This window comes from Aquarana catesbeiana, linkage group LG05, assembly GCF_042186555.1.
Source record: "Aquarana catesbeiana isolate 2022-GZ linkage group LG05, ASM4218655v1, whole genome shotgun sequence".
Lineage (NCBI taxonomy): Eukaryota > Metazoa > Chordata > Amphibia > Anura > Ranidae > Aquarana > Aquarana catesbeiana.
This window is the reverse complement of record NC_133328.1, coordinates 516,187,384-516,207,938: the sequence shown is the minus strand read 5'-3', so window position 1 is coordinate 516,207,938 and position 20,555 is coordinate 516,187,384. Positions and strand designations below refer to the sequence as shown.

General features: G+C 40.8%; 1 protein-coding gene across 9 annotated transcripts in view; it reads left to right on the top strand.

The window, feature by feature from the left end:
• TOX (thymocyte selection associated high mobility group box) overlaps window positions 1-20,555 on the top strand; it is a 392,368-nt gene that overhangs the window by 249,740 nt on the left and 122,073 nt on the right. For all 9 annotated transcript variants that reach the window (XM_073631671.1, XM_073631670.1, XM_073631673.1 and 6 more), the window contains one exon: window positions 6,697-6,939. In XM_073631671.1, the coding sequence (XP_073487772.1) occupies window positions 6,697-6,939 (243 nt within the window). The remainder of the gene's footprint in view (window positions 1-6,696; window positions 6,940-20,555) is intronic.

Below are 20,555 nucleotides of genomic sequence, written 5' to 3'. Positions count from 1 at the left end.
GAAATCACCCCTGGAAAAGCCAAATTTGGAAGATGCACACAAATTTACGAATGTCAACATGTGCTATCTGCCATCAGGGGGGATCAAGGGACGTGTTTTGGGGGAGCAAGCCCTTCCTCAATGTGACTTTATAATTGAGGAAGGGGTTGCACCCCCAAAACGCGTCCATTGATCTCCCGTGATGGCAGATAGCACATGTTGGCACACTGTGTGCATCCTCCAAATTTGGCTTTTCTAAACATTGTAAAAATTTTCGTAAGATAAAATAGGTGATTTTGTGGGGTTTAAATTCGCCCCAAAACATCAATGATGTTATTATTTTTTTTAATAACATCACTGATTTGTTGCTGGATGTTTTGCAATTGGAGATTACACCCCATGATCTCCCCGATCAGTATCTGGGCACTTTCAGATGTAAAGCGTTCTGGATCACGATCACCTAAAAAGAGATAAAGAACAAAAAAAAGTCTCAAAAATCTGCCAACATCCATCTCTTTTACCTGAGCCTGTGGTCGCAGACACTCACCTGTTGTGGTGCCAATCTCCACCACATCTTCTTCTTCCTCCTGCTCTTCTTCTTGGGTTGGTATTTCCCCTTCTTCCAGAGGGGGGGGGGGTCTCTGGTCTCCTGGGATGAGGGGTGTCCTCCGAGTCTTTTCTCCCCTATGTAAAACAAAAATGGTATAATTAGCACACAGATCTTTGATGGAAGAACTATAAATAGGAAACATTGCTTGGAAGTGGGGTACAATTGTCTATTTTAGCCGAGTTCCAAGATGTATATTTTTTATTGCCCTTTGTCAAGCTGCAATACTTTACCTGTTTGGTACAAGCTTCACAGATGTAGCCCCCCCTATAGTATACACTGGAGCACCTGTGTGCCCCCCTAATAAAAATGGTGTTCTGGGGTCCCACACTAGTGCTCCAGTGTCCAGATGTGAAAACAGCTGCTCAGTGTCCTCTCCTTACACACAATCTAGTTTGCATTTCATTCTAGTAACAAACCCATCTACACAAAAAATATTTGGCATCCAAGTAGGCCCCCAAAAATGTGTGAAAATGCATATGGCCTAAACAATGGTGTTCTAGAGGCCGAAAGAAAAATGTTTGATACGAACGAATAATGGGCCCATGAACATTAAAGTTGACCTTTTTAAACGTTACAATTACTAAAATCATATGGAGCAGAACGAACGGAATAAAGACAGAAAGAATAGGAACACAGCACAACTACTTACTTTTTTGCAGCACTCTCCGGATCTTTCGGTACTGCTCTGGCTCTCTCAACTTCAGGTCCGACCACTGCTTCCTGAGCTGATCTTTAGATCTTCGTACCCCGAAATTCCTCTCAAGACTCCTGACCACTTTCGCCATGATTTTTGCCTTTCGGATGTTGGGGTTGGGGTAAGGCCCATATTTTTCGTCATAGTCGGACTTCCTCATGATGTCGACCATCTTCAACATCTCCCCAAACGACATATTTGTGGCCTTAAAACGTCTCCTTCTGGATCGGGACGTGCCTGGATCCGGGCTTTCCTCCTCCTCCTCCTCGTTGATATAATTATCACGCACCTGCTGTAACTCCGCCATCATGCTCTTCCCCCACTGCGCCGAAAAAAAAGGGGCGGGGAATACACTAGAAAGAACGTCAGGGGCGGGCGGAGTTACACGCATGCGCAGTGTGTATAAAGCGTAACACGCGTGCGTATTACGTACGATCTGTGAGCGGAGGAAGGAGCATTGGACGCGCCGATCGTAAGAACGAAGGTAAGAGACAAACTTGTGCCTATACTGCTTCTAGATTGAGGCCTATATTGTAACAAGATTAGGAGAGTTTTGTCTGACATTAGGCTTTGTCTTGTGTTGTGTCTTGCAGTGAACATGGATATCTTAATGAAAGATACTGACTTCATGTCAGTATTCATAGATATGCTAAGTGAGCTGCCCTGTCTGTGGGAGATTACCCACCCCCATTTCAAGAACCAAGCAAAGAGGAAGGCAGCACTGGAGCAATTGTGTGAAATTGTGAAGCAGGTGATCCCCACGGCAGACATCACTTATGTAAAGATTTTCATTGGTGGCCTGAGGAGCACATATCTGAGGGAGCACAAGAAAGTCCTGGATTCGCAGAGATCCAGAGCAGCAGAAGACATCTATGTCCCCAGGATGTTGTACTACGACAGGCTGCACTTTCTGGCAGGCCAGACTGAACCCAGGCCATCCCTCTCCAGTCTTCCTTCCATGCTTCCTTCCCCCCTGGCTGAGGCTTCTGACGCCCAACCTGGGCCTTCCAGGCCATATGTGGAGGAGCCCAGATTGAGCCAGGTATAGCATTCCTCTAAATATTTCTGCTTGTACAATCAATGATGTTAACTAGATGTTAGTTGGGAGTACTAATTTAGGATTGTGATTGATGATGCAAAACATTACAACCATGTCCCTTTTTCATACACAGGGAAGTCTCAGCCAGGAGGTGGCCGGGCTGAGCCGGCTGGCTGATATCAAGGTCCCTCCACCCCCCCTGAAAACAGAAAGTGGTAGTAGGACGAGTACCCTAGAGGAGGCGGCTATCAGATTCTTTTGGAGGGCTACAGAGGTCCTGGGAGCACCCCACACCATGCAGGAGAACATTGCTGCATTCATAGCATATAAAATGCAGAGGATGGAGGAGGGCCAAAAAGTCATGTGTGAGGCCCTCATATCCGAGGCTCTGGAGAAAGGTATGAGGGGCCAAATTACACCTCACACACATCTTTGGGATGGTCCTCCTCCTCCTCCTGCAGGTCCTCCTCCTCCCTCTCCTCCAGGTCCTCCCAGTCCTCCTCCAGGTCCCCCCAGTCCTCCTCCTCCTCCAGGTCCTACTCCTCCTCCTTCCACATCTCCAACTGCACAGCCACAGCCCGGAAGGAAGCGTGAAAGGAAGACTAGACAGCGATTGCCCTGGATCCAGTCTGGTCGGCCAAAAGATGCAGCCTCTTGTGGTACCACAGCCTGGGGACACAGATGTCATCTGCTGCTATCCAAGTCTCTGTGAATCCCGGACCAGACTGCCCTCCCTTAGATATGGACTCCTCAGGCCACCAATTTTGATGTTGAAGAATTGATGTCTGCCGTGGGGGTCCCAGGCTTCACTAATTTCTCCTGTTGATCCAGTGTTGCCTTCCTCTTTGTTTGGTTCTGATCCCTTAATAAAGGATTTTTGTTTTGAATTATACTCTCCTATGTGTTTTACTTCAAAAATGACAGTTGGTTTGTGAGGATTCAGGTACATTTCAAATATACAATGTGAAATGAACAAGGGACACCAACAACAAACAATCTCCTGGAGATTAAATAATAAAAGATATCAATGGTGTTGCGGTAACTTGACACACAAAACACACCCAAAAATATTCTGGAGTCAAAATAAAAATAACATTGAACAAAGATCAGCCTTGGAAAAAATACAAACATTAAATCTAAAAAAAAAAAGGCTTAAAATCCAAAAAAAAAAAAAAATTAAAAAATATAAAACTGTCAGATGTGACAACTAATAACAATATATTGAGGGAATCCCACTAAAAAAACAGAAATGAAAGTTTGTGAGAAGTGTGTGTGAATATGAGCAGCAAAACTACTTAATTCTTGTCACATTATAAAGAAGAAGATAGTGCGCTGTATTAAACCATTTTTAACATTGCAGCGTGACGAAAATGCTGTATCCATTGCGAACGCTAAGTTTACCAGAACGAGCTGTCCCGTGTCGGAATTTCTTCTGAGCATGCGTGGCACTTTGTGCGTCGGAACAGCCCACACACGGTCGGAATTGACGCGATCGGATTTTGTTGTCGAAAATTTTATCTCCTGCTGTCCAACTTTGTGTGTCGGAAAATCCGATGGAAAATGTCCGATGGCGCCCCCACATGGTCGGAATTTCCGACAACACGCTCCGATCGGACATTGTCCATCGGAAAATCCGACCGTGTGTACGGGGCATTAGAGTTCACCTTTGGTTGTTTTTTTTTAATGTATACAGTTAAATATACATAACAAAACAGTTTTGTGCTTCCAAAATAACTACCAATAAATCTTTAAATGAGAATAAATTATTAACTTGCAATGTAGCAAGATACTGAGTACACAATCAAATATTCATGTTTCTTGACTGGGAATAGTGAACAGTACACAATAATAAAATATCCCTGTTCCCTAAATGGGAATAGTGAACAATAAACAATAAAGATAAAGTACACACACTCAAAAAAATGAATTGAATAAAAGTAAGAGTCGAAATGCACAAATATAATCCTCAGAGTCTTCTGTACAAAAACGCACAACACACCACTAGTGCATAAACGTTGAAAAATGCAAGTGCTCTCCTCCACCGCAATATCCTAGCTGCACGTTCTGACCCGTTTCACCAGAAGGTCAGAAAAAGCAAGTTCCCTCTCAGGGATACAAATGGATCAGCTGGTCATGGAGCTCCTATTCCATCTGTGCTGCCTCTGGCTGATTAGATGGATACCAGCCAGAACAGATTCCCTCAATGGGGTCCGGTGCACATAGGAATAGAAAAGGCAAAATCTAGTGCTCTCTGTATATCAAAACGGTTTATTTCCACATTTAAACATTACTAACAAACGCAGCACTTAAGCAGTGTGGGCTCAGGATGCATAGAAATGACAGGATGCTCGCTGGATGACGTTGCCACTGCAACTCCTTCCCCCTTTACGCGTTATGTCAAATGGGCTACTTCACCACTTCTTCAGTAAAGGGTGAATATTCTCTAATTAGGTGCACTGCATCACCACTCCCCGGTCCGCCCCAGCCCACCTTGCTGAACCAGGCCTCATGGCACACCCATCCGGGCTGACACAGGAAACAGGAAGTGGAGAAAACAGCACCAATATACATGCGGACATCTGACAAACGGAAAATCAATTCTTCTCAAGTTAGGTTTTTTCATAGAAAAAACTTATGTGTAAGTGACCATTACTAAACCTACTGCTGGCGACACCATCCTGTAAGCATCTTGACCACATTTAATATAATAAAATTACACAAATACATCAAAAAACAATAAAAATAATATTATTATAAAATAAAGATATATATATATAAAATCGTGAATAACTAAACTCATAAATGTCTGATAAAACAGTTCAAATCGAAGTCCACGTTCAAACCCCTCGGCCAAAGTACCTTACTTTCATAAATCCAGAAGGATTCCCTTTTGCTGAGTTGTCTGATATAATGACCCCCCCCCCTCCAGTGTCTGTCCACCTGTTCTATACCCCAAAATTGCAGCAAACTGGGATCCTTATTATGTACTAGTTTAAAATTTTTCGGGACACTATGGGTGGTTATACCTTTTTTAATATTGGCAATATGCTCTCCCACTTTAATCTGCAAGGTTCTTGATGTGCGGCCAATATACTGCAACCCACATCCACATTGCAGCATATAAATGACACCTGGTGGATGCACAGGTTCAGAAATCATGAATTTTGTACCTTTTGCCTGTACTGGTAGAACAGAATTCCTTTCTCTTTTTAATACTCTTCTTTGTGTGTCGACACGCCCTACACCTGCCACATGCAAAGAAACCAGTAAAAATGCCAAAACAAGATGCAGATGGTCCCTTTTGCTTTTTTGGGGGATCTATCACTCCTGGTGCTAATAGGTCCTTCAAGGTAGGTGCTTTTCTGTAAATAAACCCTGGAAGGGCTGGTAATTTGGGTCCTAGCAGCTTATCTTTCCTTAGGATGCATCAAAGTTTTTTTATTATTTTTTCCACATGTCTGAATTGCACATTAAAATCGAGAATGAGATTAAACTCACGACACAAGGGCTCATGTGATATCTTATCTGATAGTAGTTGGTCCCTATCCATTTTTAGTACCTTAGTTTTTTCTTCCTCAACCTTCTCAAGGTCATATCCTTTTTCCTTAAATCTACTGGTCAGTATTTCAGATTGACTCAAAAAGTCTTCCTTTTTGGTACAATTTCTACGAATCCTCATGTACTGGCCCTTTGGTATATTCACCAACCAGGGCTTATGATGACAGCTGTCCACCAACAGATAGGAATTTCTGTCGGTGGGTTTAAAATGGTTCCTTGTCAGTAGTCTACCCTCCTCCTTGAAGATCTCTAAATCAAGGAAGGTGATACACTCATTGCTGACAGTCCAGGTGAGCTGAATATTTTTGTCATTCATTTTGTTAATACATATATATATATATATATATATATATATATATATATATATATATATATATATATATATACACACAGTATATATATAGCAAATGTGTCTGTGTTATTAACATTTCCAGGATCCTCATGCTAATTTCCATGAATCATTTTTAATTGCATATGCTGGCAGCAAGGTAAAACATTTTTGGATCACATGTACATTCAAGAAATTACATTTGTTTTCCTCAGATCAGATATTCAGCAACAATACAACTTAATGGTGCCCTAGGAATTTATTAAATGATTTTTGGTTCTTAAGAAAACTATCTAATGGAAATTCTACAAATGCTAGACTTTGCTATGCCTTTGGGGGGATAATGTTCCAAGATCAACATTAAAACAGCAGCACAATCATCTATTAGGGTCTAAAATGTGCTTTTCTAGAATAAAAATAACTTAGCTTGTAAAACTTGTTGTATTTGCGGTTACAGTGACAGATATATTTTATGTTCTCTTTTACAGTCTTACCCTGGACATAGCCTAGAGAATGAAGATTTTAACATTCCACCTATTACACCACCATCACTGCCAGAGCATTCACTGGTGTCATTGTCAGAGGCAGAATCAGGATACCATTCGCTGTGTCATCCCATGAACCAGAATGGCCTACTTCAATTTCACCCTCAAAATATGGATCTGCCAGCAATTACAGTATCAAATATGCTGGGTCAGGATGGGTCTCTAATTTCAAACTCCCTTTCAGTGGTAAGATAATCTGTTTATGTTTTGATGGTTTATGTGTTAAGAACAAAATATGTCAGACATTGTAAAGGCTGTTCCCATTGCTAATTTATGATTCTCAAGTATATGCCGTTTGTCAGGGATGTCATTTATGAATCTCAAGAATCACAGTTATGTGATTACCTTTTAACGCTCCCAAATATTACATTTCACAAAGTCTGCTGCATCAGTTTTTATGATGGCAATTTGCATATACTCCAGAATGTTATAAAGAGTGATCAGATGAATTGCAATTAATTGCAAAGTCCCTATTTGCCATGAAAATGAACTTAATCCCCCCAAAAAAACATTTCCACTGCATTTGTGAAGAAGGTTTCAGGGAACCCAAAAAAATTCAGCAAGCGCCAGGATCGTCTCCTACAGTTGATTCAGCTGCGGGATAGGGGCACCACCAATGCAGAGCTTGCTCAGGAATGGCAGCAGGCAGGTGTGAATGCATCTGCATGCACAGTGAGGTGAAGACTTTTGGAGGATAGCCTGGTAGGACTTTTGGAGGAGGGCAACAAAGAAACCACTTCTCTCTGGGAAAAACATCAGGGACAGACTGATATTCTGCAAAACGTACAGGGATTGGACTGCTGAGGACTGGGGTAAAGTCATTTTCTCTGATAGACTCCCTTTCCAATTGTTTGGGGCATCCAGAAAAAACATTGTCCGGAGAAGAAAAGGTGAGCGTTGCCATCAGTCCTGTGTCATGCCAACAGTAAAGCATCCTGAGACCATTCATGTGTGGGGTTGCTTCTCAGCCAAGGGAGTGGGCTCATCCACAAATTTGCCTAATAATACAGCCATGAATGAATATGGTACAAAAACATCCCCCCGAAAGCAACTTTTCCCTACCATCCAAGAACAGTTTGTTGAGGAACAATGCCTTTTCCAGCATGATGGGGCACTTTGCCATAAGGCAAAAGTGATAACTAAGTGGCTTGGGTAACAAAGCATCAAAATTTTGGGTCCATGGCCAGGAAACTCCCCAGACCTTAATCTTATTGTGGGATATAAAAGTACCTTTATACTAGGGATGAGCCGAACACCCCCCTGTTCGGTCGCACCAGAACATGCGAACAGGCAAAACATTTGTTTGAATGCGCGAACACCGTTAAAGTCTATGGGACACGAACATGAATATTCAAAAGTGCTAATTTTAAAGGCTTATATGCAAGTTATTGTCATAAAAAGTGTTTGGGGACCTGGGTCCTGCCCCAGGGGACATGGATCAATGCAAAAAAAAGTTTTAAAAACAGACGTTTTTTCGGGAGCAGTGATTTTAATAATGCTTAAAGTGAAACAATAAAAGTGTAAAATCCCTTTAAATTTCGTACCTGGGGGGTGTCTATAGTATGCCTGTAAAGGGGCGCATGTTTCCCGTGTTTAGAACAGTCTGACAGCAAAATGACATTTCAAAGGAAAAAAAGTCATTTAAAACTACTCGCGGCTATTAATGCATTGCTGGTCCGACAATACACATAGAAGTTCATTGATAAAAATGGCATGGGAATTCCCCACAGGGGAACCCCAAACCAAAATTAAAAAAAAAATGATGTGGGGGGTCCCCCTAAATTCCATACCAGGCCCTTCAGGTCTGGTATGGATATTAAGGGGAACCCTGGCCAAAATTTAAAAAAAAAATGACGTGGGGGTCCCCCTAAATTCCATACCAGGCCCTTCAGGTCTGGTATGGATATTAAGGGGAACCCCGGCCAAAATTTTTTAAAAAATGGCGTGGGGTCCCCCTCAAAATCTATACCAGATCCTTCAGGTCTGGTATGGATTTTAAGGGGAACCCCGCGCCAAAAAAAAAAAAAAAAAAAAAACGGCGTGGGGTCCCCCCAAAAATCCATACCAGACCCTTGGGGAAGTGGAAATGGAAGTAGGGGGGAGGGGGAAGGGCTAAGTGAAAAGGATGGAAAGGTGAAAATGGCTGAAGTAGATGCAGCCACAAATGTACTAAACAAACATACAATAAAAAAGCAAAATACTGACAAAGGGTAAATTACTATAAAAATGGCAAAAAAGTATAAATGACAGTGATACAATACTCAAACTAGTCCAAGTGAATAAGGGCTAGTACCAATACTAGCACATAGTGACAATTCAAAAGCTGAATGTGATAAGTACAAAATGGATAAACATATAGCAGTCCCACCACCAAATGTACAGAAATATCCAAAGGAAGGGAGAGATCTTCAGTGGAAACACCTCCGTGTTCGCAAGCAGCTTACCTTACTGCTGTAAGGCATACAGCTTGTGCTTAATTGCAAAACACTATCAAGCATGGGTATCCCATCCAGTTGTTTAGGTGATTCCAGTGGTGGATATACAGGACGGTATTTGAAAAAAATGACATGAACAAAAAATAGTGAAACTCTGTGATGACCAAAGTAGGAGGGGGGGGGAGATACAGAAAGAGGGTGCACTCACTTTTAATAAAATGAGTGTGGGCATCAATCCACGAACGCCGAGTTCGTATGCCTCAATGGATGTCTTCGATCAATCCCCGCTCCTCAGTGCTCGTCACATAGGGTGAGTGTATGTGTGATATAGGGAGAGAGCGCACATAGCATAATCCCTGATAAAAGCCGATTTATTGATAAAAACAATATGGTAAACTCATATTTAGAAGTAAACTATGGTACAAATCATCCATGAGCGCCGAGCTCATCTCCTGCCATCAGTTTGTGACAGTATCCCGTGCTCCAATCCTGACGCATATCGTCACGTCACGTGACTTCATCAGAGGATAACACAGGATAAAACTCAATGCCTTTAAATAGTCTCCACATGACGGGCGCCTGGTGGCCATTTTCCCAAAGCCCGTCATTGTAATAGATAGCTTCAGTATTAAACAGAGCCGTCGGCCATTTTGCTGGGGTCTCACACATAGGCAGACAATGAGGGAAAGGCTGATAGCCATAAACATAGTCAGTGTGAAGCCAGCTGGAGTGCACAGCAAAATGCAATCGCTAAAGAACAGTAGCCCACTAGTGAATGTTGCCATGGGTGTAAATAAACTGGAAATACATAAAAAAGGGGAACATAAAACGGATATATATACTAAAAAATGAGATAAAATATATATAAAAAATATATATAGTATATATATATATATATATATATATATATATATATATATATATATATATGGGAATGAACTGGACATAATCCAGTAGGAGAACAGGGGGGAGTCAACAAACAACAAAAAATGGAGAAAAAATTTAAAAAGGGGAAAAGTGGAGCTCGGGGTATCACAAACTCACTGCAAGGGAATACATAGGATAAATACATAAATATGACAATATGCAACAATGCAGCAAACAAAAATACTGCATACAGCCTAAATATAGACATACCTATAGGTAGATAGATAGAGAAGAGGAAGAGATGGGACTGGATAAACGAAATCGCATGAAGAATATAGGTGAAGATAATAGTTCAGAAATCACTGAGAAAACAGTTTAAGTCAAACTCAATATTAAGCCCTTTAGGCGCAAGGGTGTCCATGGAAAATATCCATTTGGACTTGAGTCGGCTTAGAATCCTCACTTTGTGTCCCCCACGCCATGGTCTGGTATAGGGTACAATACCCCAGAACTTCAGGTGGCTGGGGTCTCTGTTGTCACGGGGAATGCCACAGGGAAGTCCCGTCAAGTAACCGTGCGTCAGAGGGGGCGGGGTCAACGGGTGGCCCCGCCCCCTGTTATTTAAGAACTGTCAGAAGAGGAGAAGCGTCACACAGCGGGAGCCTCCCTCCATGCCATTATGGATGCGGAGCGGCCCGAAAAGAAGTTGAAGAGAAGAAGATGAAGAGAAGAGCGGGAGCCTCCCTCCATGCCATCATGGATGCGGAGCGGCCCGAGGAGAAGAAGGGAAGAAGACGCTGCGGAGGAGATGCCGGACGAGAACACTGGAAGAAGAACCAGAAGAGCCAGAAGATGGAGGAAGAAACCTAAGGAAGATAGAAGATAGAAGAAAGAAGAAAGAAGAAGCATTTAAATAAAGGAATTGTCAAAAACTGTCTCTTGTCATTTTTAACATTTTTGACAGTTTATAAGTGAAATGGTAGGGGTACTTTTGTACCCCCTTACCATTTCACACAGGGGGTAGGGCCGGGATCTGGGGGTCCTCTTGTTAAAGGGGGCTTCCAGATTCCGATAAGCCCCCCATCCGCAGACCCCCACAACCACCAGCCAGGGTTGTGGGGATGAGGCCCTTGTCCTCATCAACATGGGGACAAGTTGTTTTGGGGGGCTACCCCAAAGCACCTTCCCAATGTTGAGGGCATGTGGCCTGGTACGGTTCAGGAGGGGGGGCGCTCTCTCGTCCCCCCTCTTTTCCTGCAGCCTGCCAGGTTGCGTGCTCGGATAAGGATCTGGTATGGATTTTTTGGGGGACCCCACCCCGTTTTTTTTTTAATTTTGGCGCGGGGTTCCCCTTAAAATCCATACCAGACCTGAAGGGTCTCGTATAGATTTTGAGGGGGACCCCACGCCATTTTTTTTTTTTTTTGGCCTGGGTTCCCCTTAATATCCATACCAGACCTGAAGGGCCTGGTATGGAATTTAGGGGGACCCCCCCACGTCATTTTTTTTTTTTTAATTTTGGCCAGGGTTCCCCTTAATATCCATACCAGACCTGAAGGGCCTGGTATGGAATTTAGGGGGACCCCCACATCATTTTTTTTTTAAATATTGGTTTGGGGTTCCCCTGTGGGGAATTCCCATGCCGTTTTTATCAATGAACTTCTATGTGTATTGTCGGACCGGCAATGCATTAATAGCCGCGAGTAGTTTCAAATGACTTTTTTTCCTTTGAAATGTCATTTTGCTGTCAGACTGTTCTAAACACGGGAAACATGCGCCCCTTTACAGTCATACTATAGACACCCCCAGGTACGAAATTTAAAGGGATATTACACTTTTATTGTTTCACTTTAAGCATTTTTAAAATCACTGCTCCCGAAAAAACGGCCGTTTTTAAAACTTTTTTTTGCATTGATCCATGTCCCCTGCGGCAGGACCCAGGTCCCCAAACACTTTTTGTGACAATACCATGAATATAAGCCTTTAAAATTAGCACTTTTGATTTCTCCCATAGATTTTAAAGGTGTTCCGCAGCATTCGAATTTGCCTCGAACACCCCAAATTGTTTGCTGTTCGGCGAACTTGTGAACAGCCGATGTTCGAGTCGAACATGAGTTTGACTCAAACTCGAAGCTCATCCCTACTTTATACTAATACCTAACACCTAACCTAATACCTAACACCTAATATTCTATATGTATCCACAGTACCACTATGTGTTGATACTTAACTGATTTAATTAATCCTATTGTGAACTCATCAAACCTCAAGAGGCGGTTGAAAAAAAAAAACCTCCACAAATTCTGACAAACTCCAAGCATTATGTAAGAACATCAGTCAGGGTGTGGTCCAGAAGTTGATTAACAGCATGCCAGGGCAAATTGCAGAGGTCTTGAAAAAGAAAGGTCAACACTGCAAATATTGACTCTTTGCATAAACATAATGTAATTGTCAACAAAAGAATGTGACACTTATGAAATGCTTGAAATTATACTTAAGTATACCATAGTAGCATCTGACAAAAAGATCTAAAAACACTGAAGCAGCAGACTTTGTGAAAATTAATATTTGTGTCATTGTTAAAACTTTTGACCACAGTTGTACTATATAGGTTCAGAACAACAGAATCCTTCTTTATTTTGCCATTTATGTAACTCCTCCACCCAGGTTGCTTTTTTCTAAGGATGGTTTGTGAAATACTGCAAACATAACCTAACTTCCCTCTTTAAAATATTTGGTTTCTAGTCTGTACTGAAAGGCCCTTGGTGATTCTATAGATAATTTTGAATTACTATAAAGCCTAATTTTGGGCTTCCAGCTTAAGTGATCCTTAGGCATGTGCTAGTTTTGACTTATTTAAAAAAGAAACCTACCATATTGCTAATTGAGATTGAGCACCTCAAAAAAACTACTCAAACCCCACCCCAAACCTTTAGCCTTATGAGCACTACTGGCAAAATTTGCCAGGCTGACAGACGGTTACTATAAATGTATATTTTAAATGATAGCTAAACCCAAGAACAAAACTGCAATATATTAGAGGAGATTTACTAAAACTGGAGAGTGCAAAATCTGGTGCAGCTCTGTACAGAAACCAATCAACTTCCAGGTTTTATTGGCACAGTTTAATTGAACAAGCTGCAGTTAGATGCTGATTGACTATTATGCACAGATTCTGAGTGCTCCAGTTTTAGTAAATCTCCCCCCACGGTAGCTTGTTCTTAACAACTTCAATCCCAGGCACTTTCCCCCCTTCCTGCCCAGTACAATTTTCAGCTTTCAGTGATGTTGCACTTTGAATGACAATTGCGCAGTCATGCAACACTGTACCCAAACTTAATTTGTTACAATTTTCTTCCCACAAATAGAACTTTCTTTTGGTGGTATTTGATCACCTCTGGGGTTTTTATTTTTTGCTAAACAAACTAAAAAAAGTTTTTCTTTGTTTCTGTTATAAAATTTTGTTTTCTCCTTCACTGATGGGCACTAATGAGGCGTCACTGATGGGCACTGATGAGGCGGCACTGATGGGCACTGATGAGTTGGCACTGATAGTGGCACTGATGAGGAGGCACTGATATGTAAAATTTATGGGCACTGTTAGGCGGCATTGATATGCAGCACTGATGGGCAACAATAGGTGGCACTGATATGCAGCACTGATGGGCACTTATAGGCGGCACTGATGGGCACTGATAGGTGGCACTGATGGGCACTAATAGGTGGCACTGATGAGCACTGACAGGCGGCTGTGATGGGCACTGACAGGAGGCTGTGATGGGCACTGACAGGTGGCACTGATTGGCACTGATAGGCAGTACTAATTGGCACTGACAGGTGGCACTGACAGGTGGCACTAATGGGCAGCACTGATGATGAGGTATTGATAAGGGACTGACAGGTGTTACTGCTGGGCACTGATTGTCACTGTGATGGGCACTGAATGGCACTAATATGGGCACTGATTGGCACTTTGATTGGTACTGACATCCGTTTCTGGTGTGGCACTGACTGGCAGCTGATGGGCACTGACTGGAAGCTGTGGTGGCACATCTGACGGGGCTGTGCTGATAATCAATGTGCTGATTATCAGCTCAGACCCCCCCTCTGACAGGGAGAGCTGCCAATCGGGTCTCCCTCTCAGCGCAAACCAAGGAATGACGGCACTTCCTGGTTCACCCGATGATCAGCTGTGATTGGTCACCACTGATCACGTGGTAAGGAGCCTCCGTCAGAACGTGGGAGAACGTGGTGACGTACAAGACGTACGACGAGCCGTAACAAAGGAAGTTCAATAGCCAGTGCGGCTCCTTCTGCTTGATTCCGAGCATGCGTGAACTTTTGTGCGTCGGACTTGTGTACACACGATCAGAATTTCCAACAACAAAGTTTTGTTCGCGGAAAATTTGAGAACCTGCTAGCCAACATTTGTTGGAGGAAAGTCCGACAACAAATGTTCGATGGAGCATACACACGGTCGGATGTTCAGCCAACAAGCTCACATCCAACATTTGTGTGTACGTGTGTACGGGGCATTACAGTTTCTCCTGTGCTTATGTTAGCTCTATAAAAAGGCTGGTGTTATAGCTGATTACATGTGCACCACCATGACAAATGCAGATCAAACAGAGGCTAAGATGGCAGCTTCCTTGGCTGTAAAGGACAGGAGAGTTTAACTCCATATTAAACTTCATCATAAGACCATACTGAGTTGTATGCAAACCTAACTGAAACCTATATGCTATGTTCCTTATCTTGACAAATTTTTAGAATAACTGTGTTCCTACATTGTAACAAATCAAGCCAGAACAAGCTGACAACGTGTTTTACAGTGGTGGTCTGCAGAATAATTTATCGTTTTAAGTACATAATAAAAGTAGCATAATTTTCCCTTCTCTTTTTTTATGTTGTTAAGAAAAAGACATACCATTACCACATGGTAAGAATAGAATAGAAAACAAATAAAAAAAGCAAATAGACAATAAACAAAGGGCTGAAATAGATGTTTTAATTGCTGCATTTCTGCACTGACAGAGCCAATTCTCTTTGTATTCAAACATCACTGCTTTGACAACCCACACATACATATGTTTTGTGCTGTGCCAATGGAAGGAAAGCATTTTTTTCCTAGGGTCTACTGGGAACGCTGTAAATCAGCAAATGGAGATACATTAAAGCTGCATGAATTTCTAATACAGTATGTTGCTATTACAGAAAAAAGAATCAGTCTCATATTGAATAATGCAGCTTTCAAAGCTCAGCAGAAAATTTGATTACAAACAATTTGATTACGGGTTTCTGAAGAAATATTTCCAAAATATTGTGGCATTTTGCTCCCGTAATGCATAAAACATAACAGCAGACCCGTCTGCAAGTTCTTTTAGGACAGTAAAGAATAGATGATGTCAACTCTAATTACTTCAGTATCAAATAAGGCAAGCATTAGTCTGAAATGAAATGGATGTCACATTGTGTAAAAAGAAATGCTTTTAGACAATGTGACAGGGGATAAAGGCAATGAATAATTAGATATTCTTTGCACAATTTATCATAGCTTTATCAGTCGCGCCTTTTATTTTAGAAATTGTTCCATTTTATTCAATAACTTAGTACAAAATATCTGATATGACATCCGAAACACAAATTGTAATTCTTCAGGTTTTCTATGTCTTGGGCATCTCCCTAATTTGTCATTCCTAGTGTTTACAGTAGTTAGAGCCTAACATTTTTCGACTTAACACTTTTGTTTAAAGCCTTTAAAATGTGTTTTTATGTTGCCTAAAATATTACGTGGGTATTCTCACAACCTCTAATAGAAAATAACATTTGCTTTAACAAATAATACAATCTACTACAGTAGCAATGTGGTCAAATTTCAGACTCTGAGAAGGAAAAAAAAACATTTTCATTCTCAAAAAGGCCGTTGTAGAGGGATCAATTGGTTTTGACAGATCAGTCAACAAGAAACTGTTATCTGTAAATTTAGGTTTGATGCTGTAGGTTTTCATGGCAGTGATGTGAGCCAGTGAAAATTGCCTGTATACTGCAGCATTAGTAGATTACTCCATCATTGGTAAATTGTTTTTCTCCTTCCATTCTGGGATATAGACAGAAGATTTGTTTAAATATAAAGACTATTATTGTTCTAAAGATTGATCAGGTGAGTAGGTTTCCGCTGTGCTCAATCAGGGCTCTGCAAAAAAAATACATAGTATGCCTGTTGATACACCAACAACCACAAAAAAATAAGGTTCATACTACATGTCACATTACAAATACTCATAAATGTACTTGGTTTCTTGTTCAAGGGCACCATCTTTAGACTGTATACAGGAAGTGAGGCCCTTGAGCACAGACACTGACCAAGCAAATATAAAATAATTCTGTACCATGGGGGTTGATTTACTAAACGCAAAAGAACTGTTCACTTCGCAAATGAAGTTGCACTATGCAAAGGAATTTTCCCCAGTGCTTATTAAAAATGGTGATCCTTTGAAAGACTTTTTTTTTTTTTTCTTGCACCTGATTAGGTATTCTTTGAAAAGTGGAATTTCACCGCATTCACTAAGCTCCGGGGAAAATTGCCTTGCAAAGTGCAACTCCCCTTGAGAAGTAAACAGCCTATTTACCTTTAGTAAAGCAACCCCTTAAACCTTGTACACACTCAGCAGGCTGAATGGAAAAAAAACGAGGAGCTCGGGAGGAGATCCTGTACTAACAATCCAATGTTAGTACAGTGATCTCCCTACTGAGCTATTGTGTTCTGCCCCTCACCCCCCCACCCACCCCCCCCCACCCCCAGAACACACCATCAGCTCTAAGATGTAGATTATATACAGTAAGTCTAAGTAAAAAAAGTATCAACGTTCTAGAGCCCTGTTCCTTATACTTATCTAGAAAAAATAAAAAATAAAACATAATGAAGAGATAACATATAGAGTAGTATTATTTGTAGTTCACAGAGCACACAGAGTCGTTTGCTTTCAAAATAAACTGACTTTGTATGTCCTTTGAAGTTATGGAAGGCTCCTTTGAATGCATCTTCTAAAAGAAGGCCATGTGCCACTTCCAAAGGGTATCCAGTTTATTTCCTACCTTGGTAAAAATGCAGTGATGTTTGATAACCTGTATCAATTAAATATTTTTTACTATTTTACCTGTCTCAGCTACTGGTTGATTTTGCTTGGTTGTGGTTGCTAATATTCAGATTTTTAGTTTAAAAGCACCAGAAGAACAAATAGCTGGTTGAATTTGGAAATCAGTGTTTAAAAACCACTCAGACATGTAAAAAAGAGAGTGAAATGTTTGAGCAAACTTAGTGTATACTTTATTTCACAAAGTTAAGCAAAAAATAGCAGTTAGATAGTAAGTGTAAGGGCACCTTACAGATATCAAATTGGTTAACAACATTTTTAATGGCCAACCCATTGACATAATACCCTTAAACATCCTGGTCTAATTTGACAAATATTATACTTTGTGTAGTGATCTAACACATGAATATATCACGTCTTTGTAATGGTAAAAACTATTTGACTAATAACTCGATATCCCAAATCATATAATAAAAAAGCACAATTAGAGACTCACTGGCCTTTTTCATTTGTTTAAGTTTGCATAGTAAAATTACAGTTATAACCTATGCACTAATGGCACATCATGTGGTCTGTTAATAGGTTTTCAAATATGTTATAATTACTTCTGAGTGAACAGGACATATTTTATTCATGGGTTTTAAAAACCATAAGAGTTACAGGTAAATATAATGCAAGAGGCTGTTCAACTTTCTAAAGGCATATATAACAGGCTAATCTTTATGTAAAAACTAGGCAAGAAAACATAATTTAAAAATGAAAGTTTTTTTATGGCATGCCATCTTATGAAAACTTAAAGCGGAACTTCACCCCTAAAGGGAATGTCTGCTTTTCAGCCTCCTCCCCCTTCCTCTTCAACTTTTGGACACTTTTTTGGGCAGTGGGTACCTGGTTTTGACACGCTCTTTTTTTGTAATAATCAGCTGTGAAATTCATATTCCTTTAAAAAAAATATGCATATTTTTGTCTTACCTTAATGTAGTGTTGGATTTTCATAAAAATGGTCAAAATTAGTGTGACATCAGTTATTCAGGAAACCATGATGGCAGGAAGGAATAATTTATCTTTAAGAATACTTATGGTAATTTACTTCCTTTAGAATTTCTTAGCATATCTTTCATTATTTTACTGTATTCTCTATTTCTTTTACATTAATAAGGACACAACAGAAGGTCATAACAAGCCAGTGGGTAAGCCAACTAACCAACTTTTAACTAAACCTAAAACATAAGCATTGGGTTAAATTTTCATCTAAAGACTTTCATACTTTTTATAGAGATACTGCATTGTCTTCTTATACCAGAAGGTATTTACATGTGCTTATGTCCAACGCAAGACCCAAAAACAAGGAGCTCAGTCTTTGCTTATGGATAAGTTGGCTCAATCGTGCAAATAATTCCTTCCTTACCATTTAGCTATCTGTGTATCCAGAACCGCCGGCATATAGCACAGATATAGCCATAAGTGTACAGAGCCACTATTACCAACTGTCATGTACCTTGAGGCTGAGCCTGACATGCAGAAGGAGGCCTCTTGAACAGCCCCAGCTCAGGAACCACTGATGTTGCGACAGTGGTCGCAAGACCAGGGTAAGGTATGTGTAGTCTTCCGCTGGAAGTAGTGATGTGTAGCAGGTGCGTCACCAGAGTTGGCCAGATAGCTGGAACAATAGATGACAGCAGGAACATCAAGCCCAGGGCTAGTAGACAGCAGGCAACAGGAGACAGCGCCTGGTAGCAGGTGCAGGAAGACTGGTGGCCCACAGCAGAAGAAGCTCCAGCGGGTGCTATGCAGGTTCAGGCAGGGCAGAAGAACAACTGGATGCAAGGGCAGACAAGCCAGGTCAGCAAACAGACAGTCAGATGCAGGCATAGATGTCGTCAGGGTACAGGCAAAGGTTGGCAACACGAGATCAGACAGATAAGCAGAAGGCAGAGCAAAGTTCAGAGACATATAATAAAGGTATTCCTGCGCTATAAATTTGTATAAACACTGAAGACCTTGTGCAATATAAAGGGATGCCAAGATCTTGTGCCGGTGAAAATCAATGTGCAAAAGCAGCTACATGTAAACAATAAATAGTGAGTATTGCAAAAAACATTCAATTCATATAAATAAAGATAGATAAATACATCCTTAATAAATATTTTTGTGCAAAAAAATAAACATATAAAGTGCGAGTGCTATGGTGACCTAAACATCTCTAATCAATCAAAACAATCAGAAAATAAATAATATAAATAATGTAATAAAGTAATAAAGTGTCCCAGCAATAGTAGTTCTAAAATACTCTGCTAATCTGAAGCAGAAACAGCAAATGGCATGCAAATGAGTGCAACAACAAGTGCAATGTGCTAATGTCCTTTAAGGTGAAAAAACAGTCCTATGTGCTCAAATAAACAGAAGTGGGGTGTCTGAAGTGCGATTCACTCTGTGTCCTCTTCGTGCATAACACACTAGTATAAGCAATGGCCCCTTACCTAGCGGTGCTAGGTAAACCGCAAAGAAGTAGCTGTAGGTGGCTATGATTGTTAACTTCAGGGTCCTGAGCCAGCGTCAATCCTATTTCTGTCTCCACGCTTGGTGGCATTGGATAAACCTTATGGCAGCTGGGTTCAGATAGCTATGGTCTTAGCTGGGGTCCTGGACCAGTGCGGGTCCTAACTCTGCCTCCACATCTCAAGTGTATGTAAAAAACCGGTAATGAAGGACAAAAGGTACTGGATAGTGAAGTAGGTTTTAACAGGGTGAAGCTTTATTCAAAACCATATGGAAGTGTACTCACATTATACAATGTAAAAACGAATCCTTTCTCCTACGAGCGGCGAGCTTGTTATGCCTCAATCAATATGAAAAAGCCTATTCCTGTCCCTATGCGTGACGTCACCGATCACATGACTTCATCAGGGGTTGAACAAAATAGGCTAATTTCAGTCTTAAATAGTCTCTATCATTGTAGTTAACGGGCGGCCATTTTCTTGGTGGGTGAAAACTAGGTTTTTATACTAAACGAGTGGAGACCGGGTATACTGCATATCTCCATGATTGTGTAATGCATTGAACATGGGTGCAGCCTAGCTATGCGGAGGAGGACCATTTTACCTAGGATAGCATATGTGTAAAAGATAAAAAAATCGAATCTCGCCATATAGGAACCTAAAAAAATTATATATATATGGATATGCTATAAGCTGCCAATAGAGCGTGTTTTAAAATTCATTTAATAATAAAAAATACACATTTAATAAAAAATATATTACTCCATAAAAATATAAAATATAAAAAATATAAAAATAGATAAAAATAGGAATAGGCTTTTAATGGATAAATGAAAAAATTCAATATTTAAAAATCTCCGTGGGATAGAGATAGAATGGGCTTTTCCACTTCATTTATAAGTCTGCCC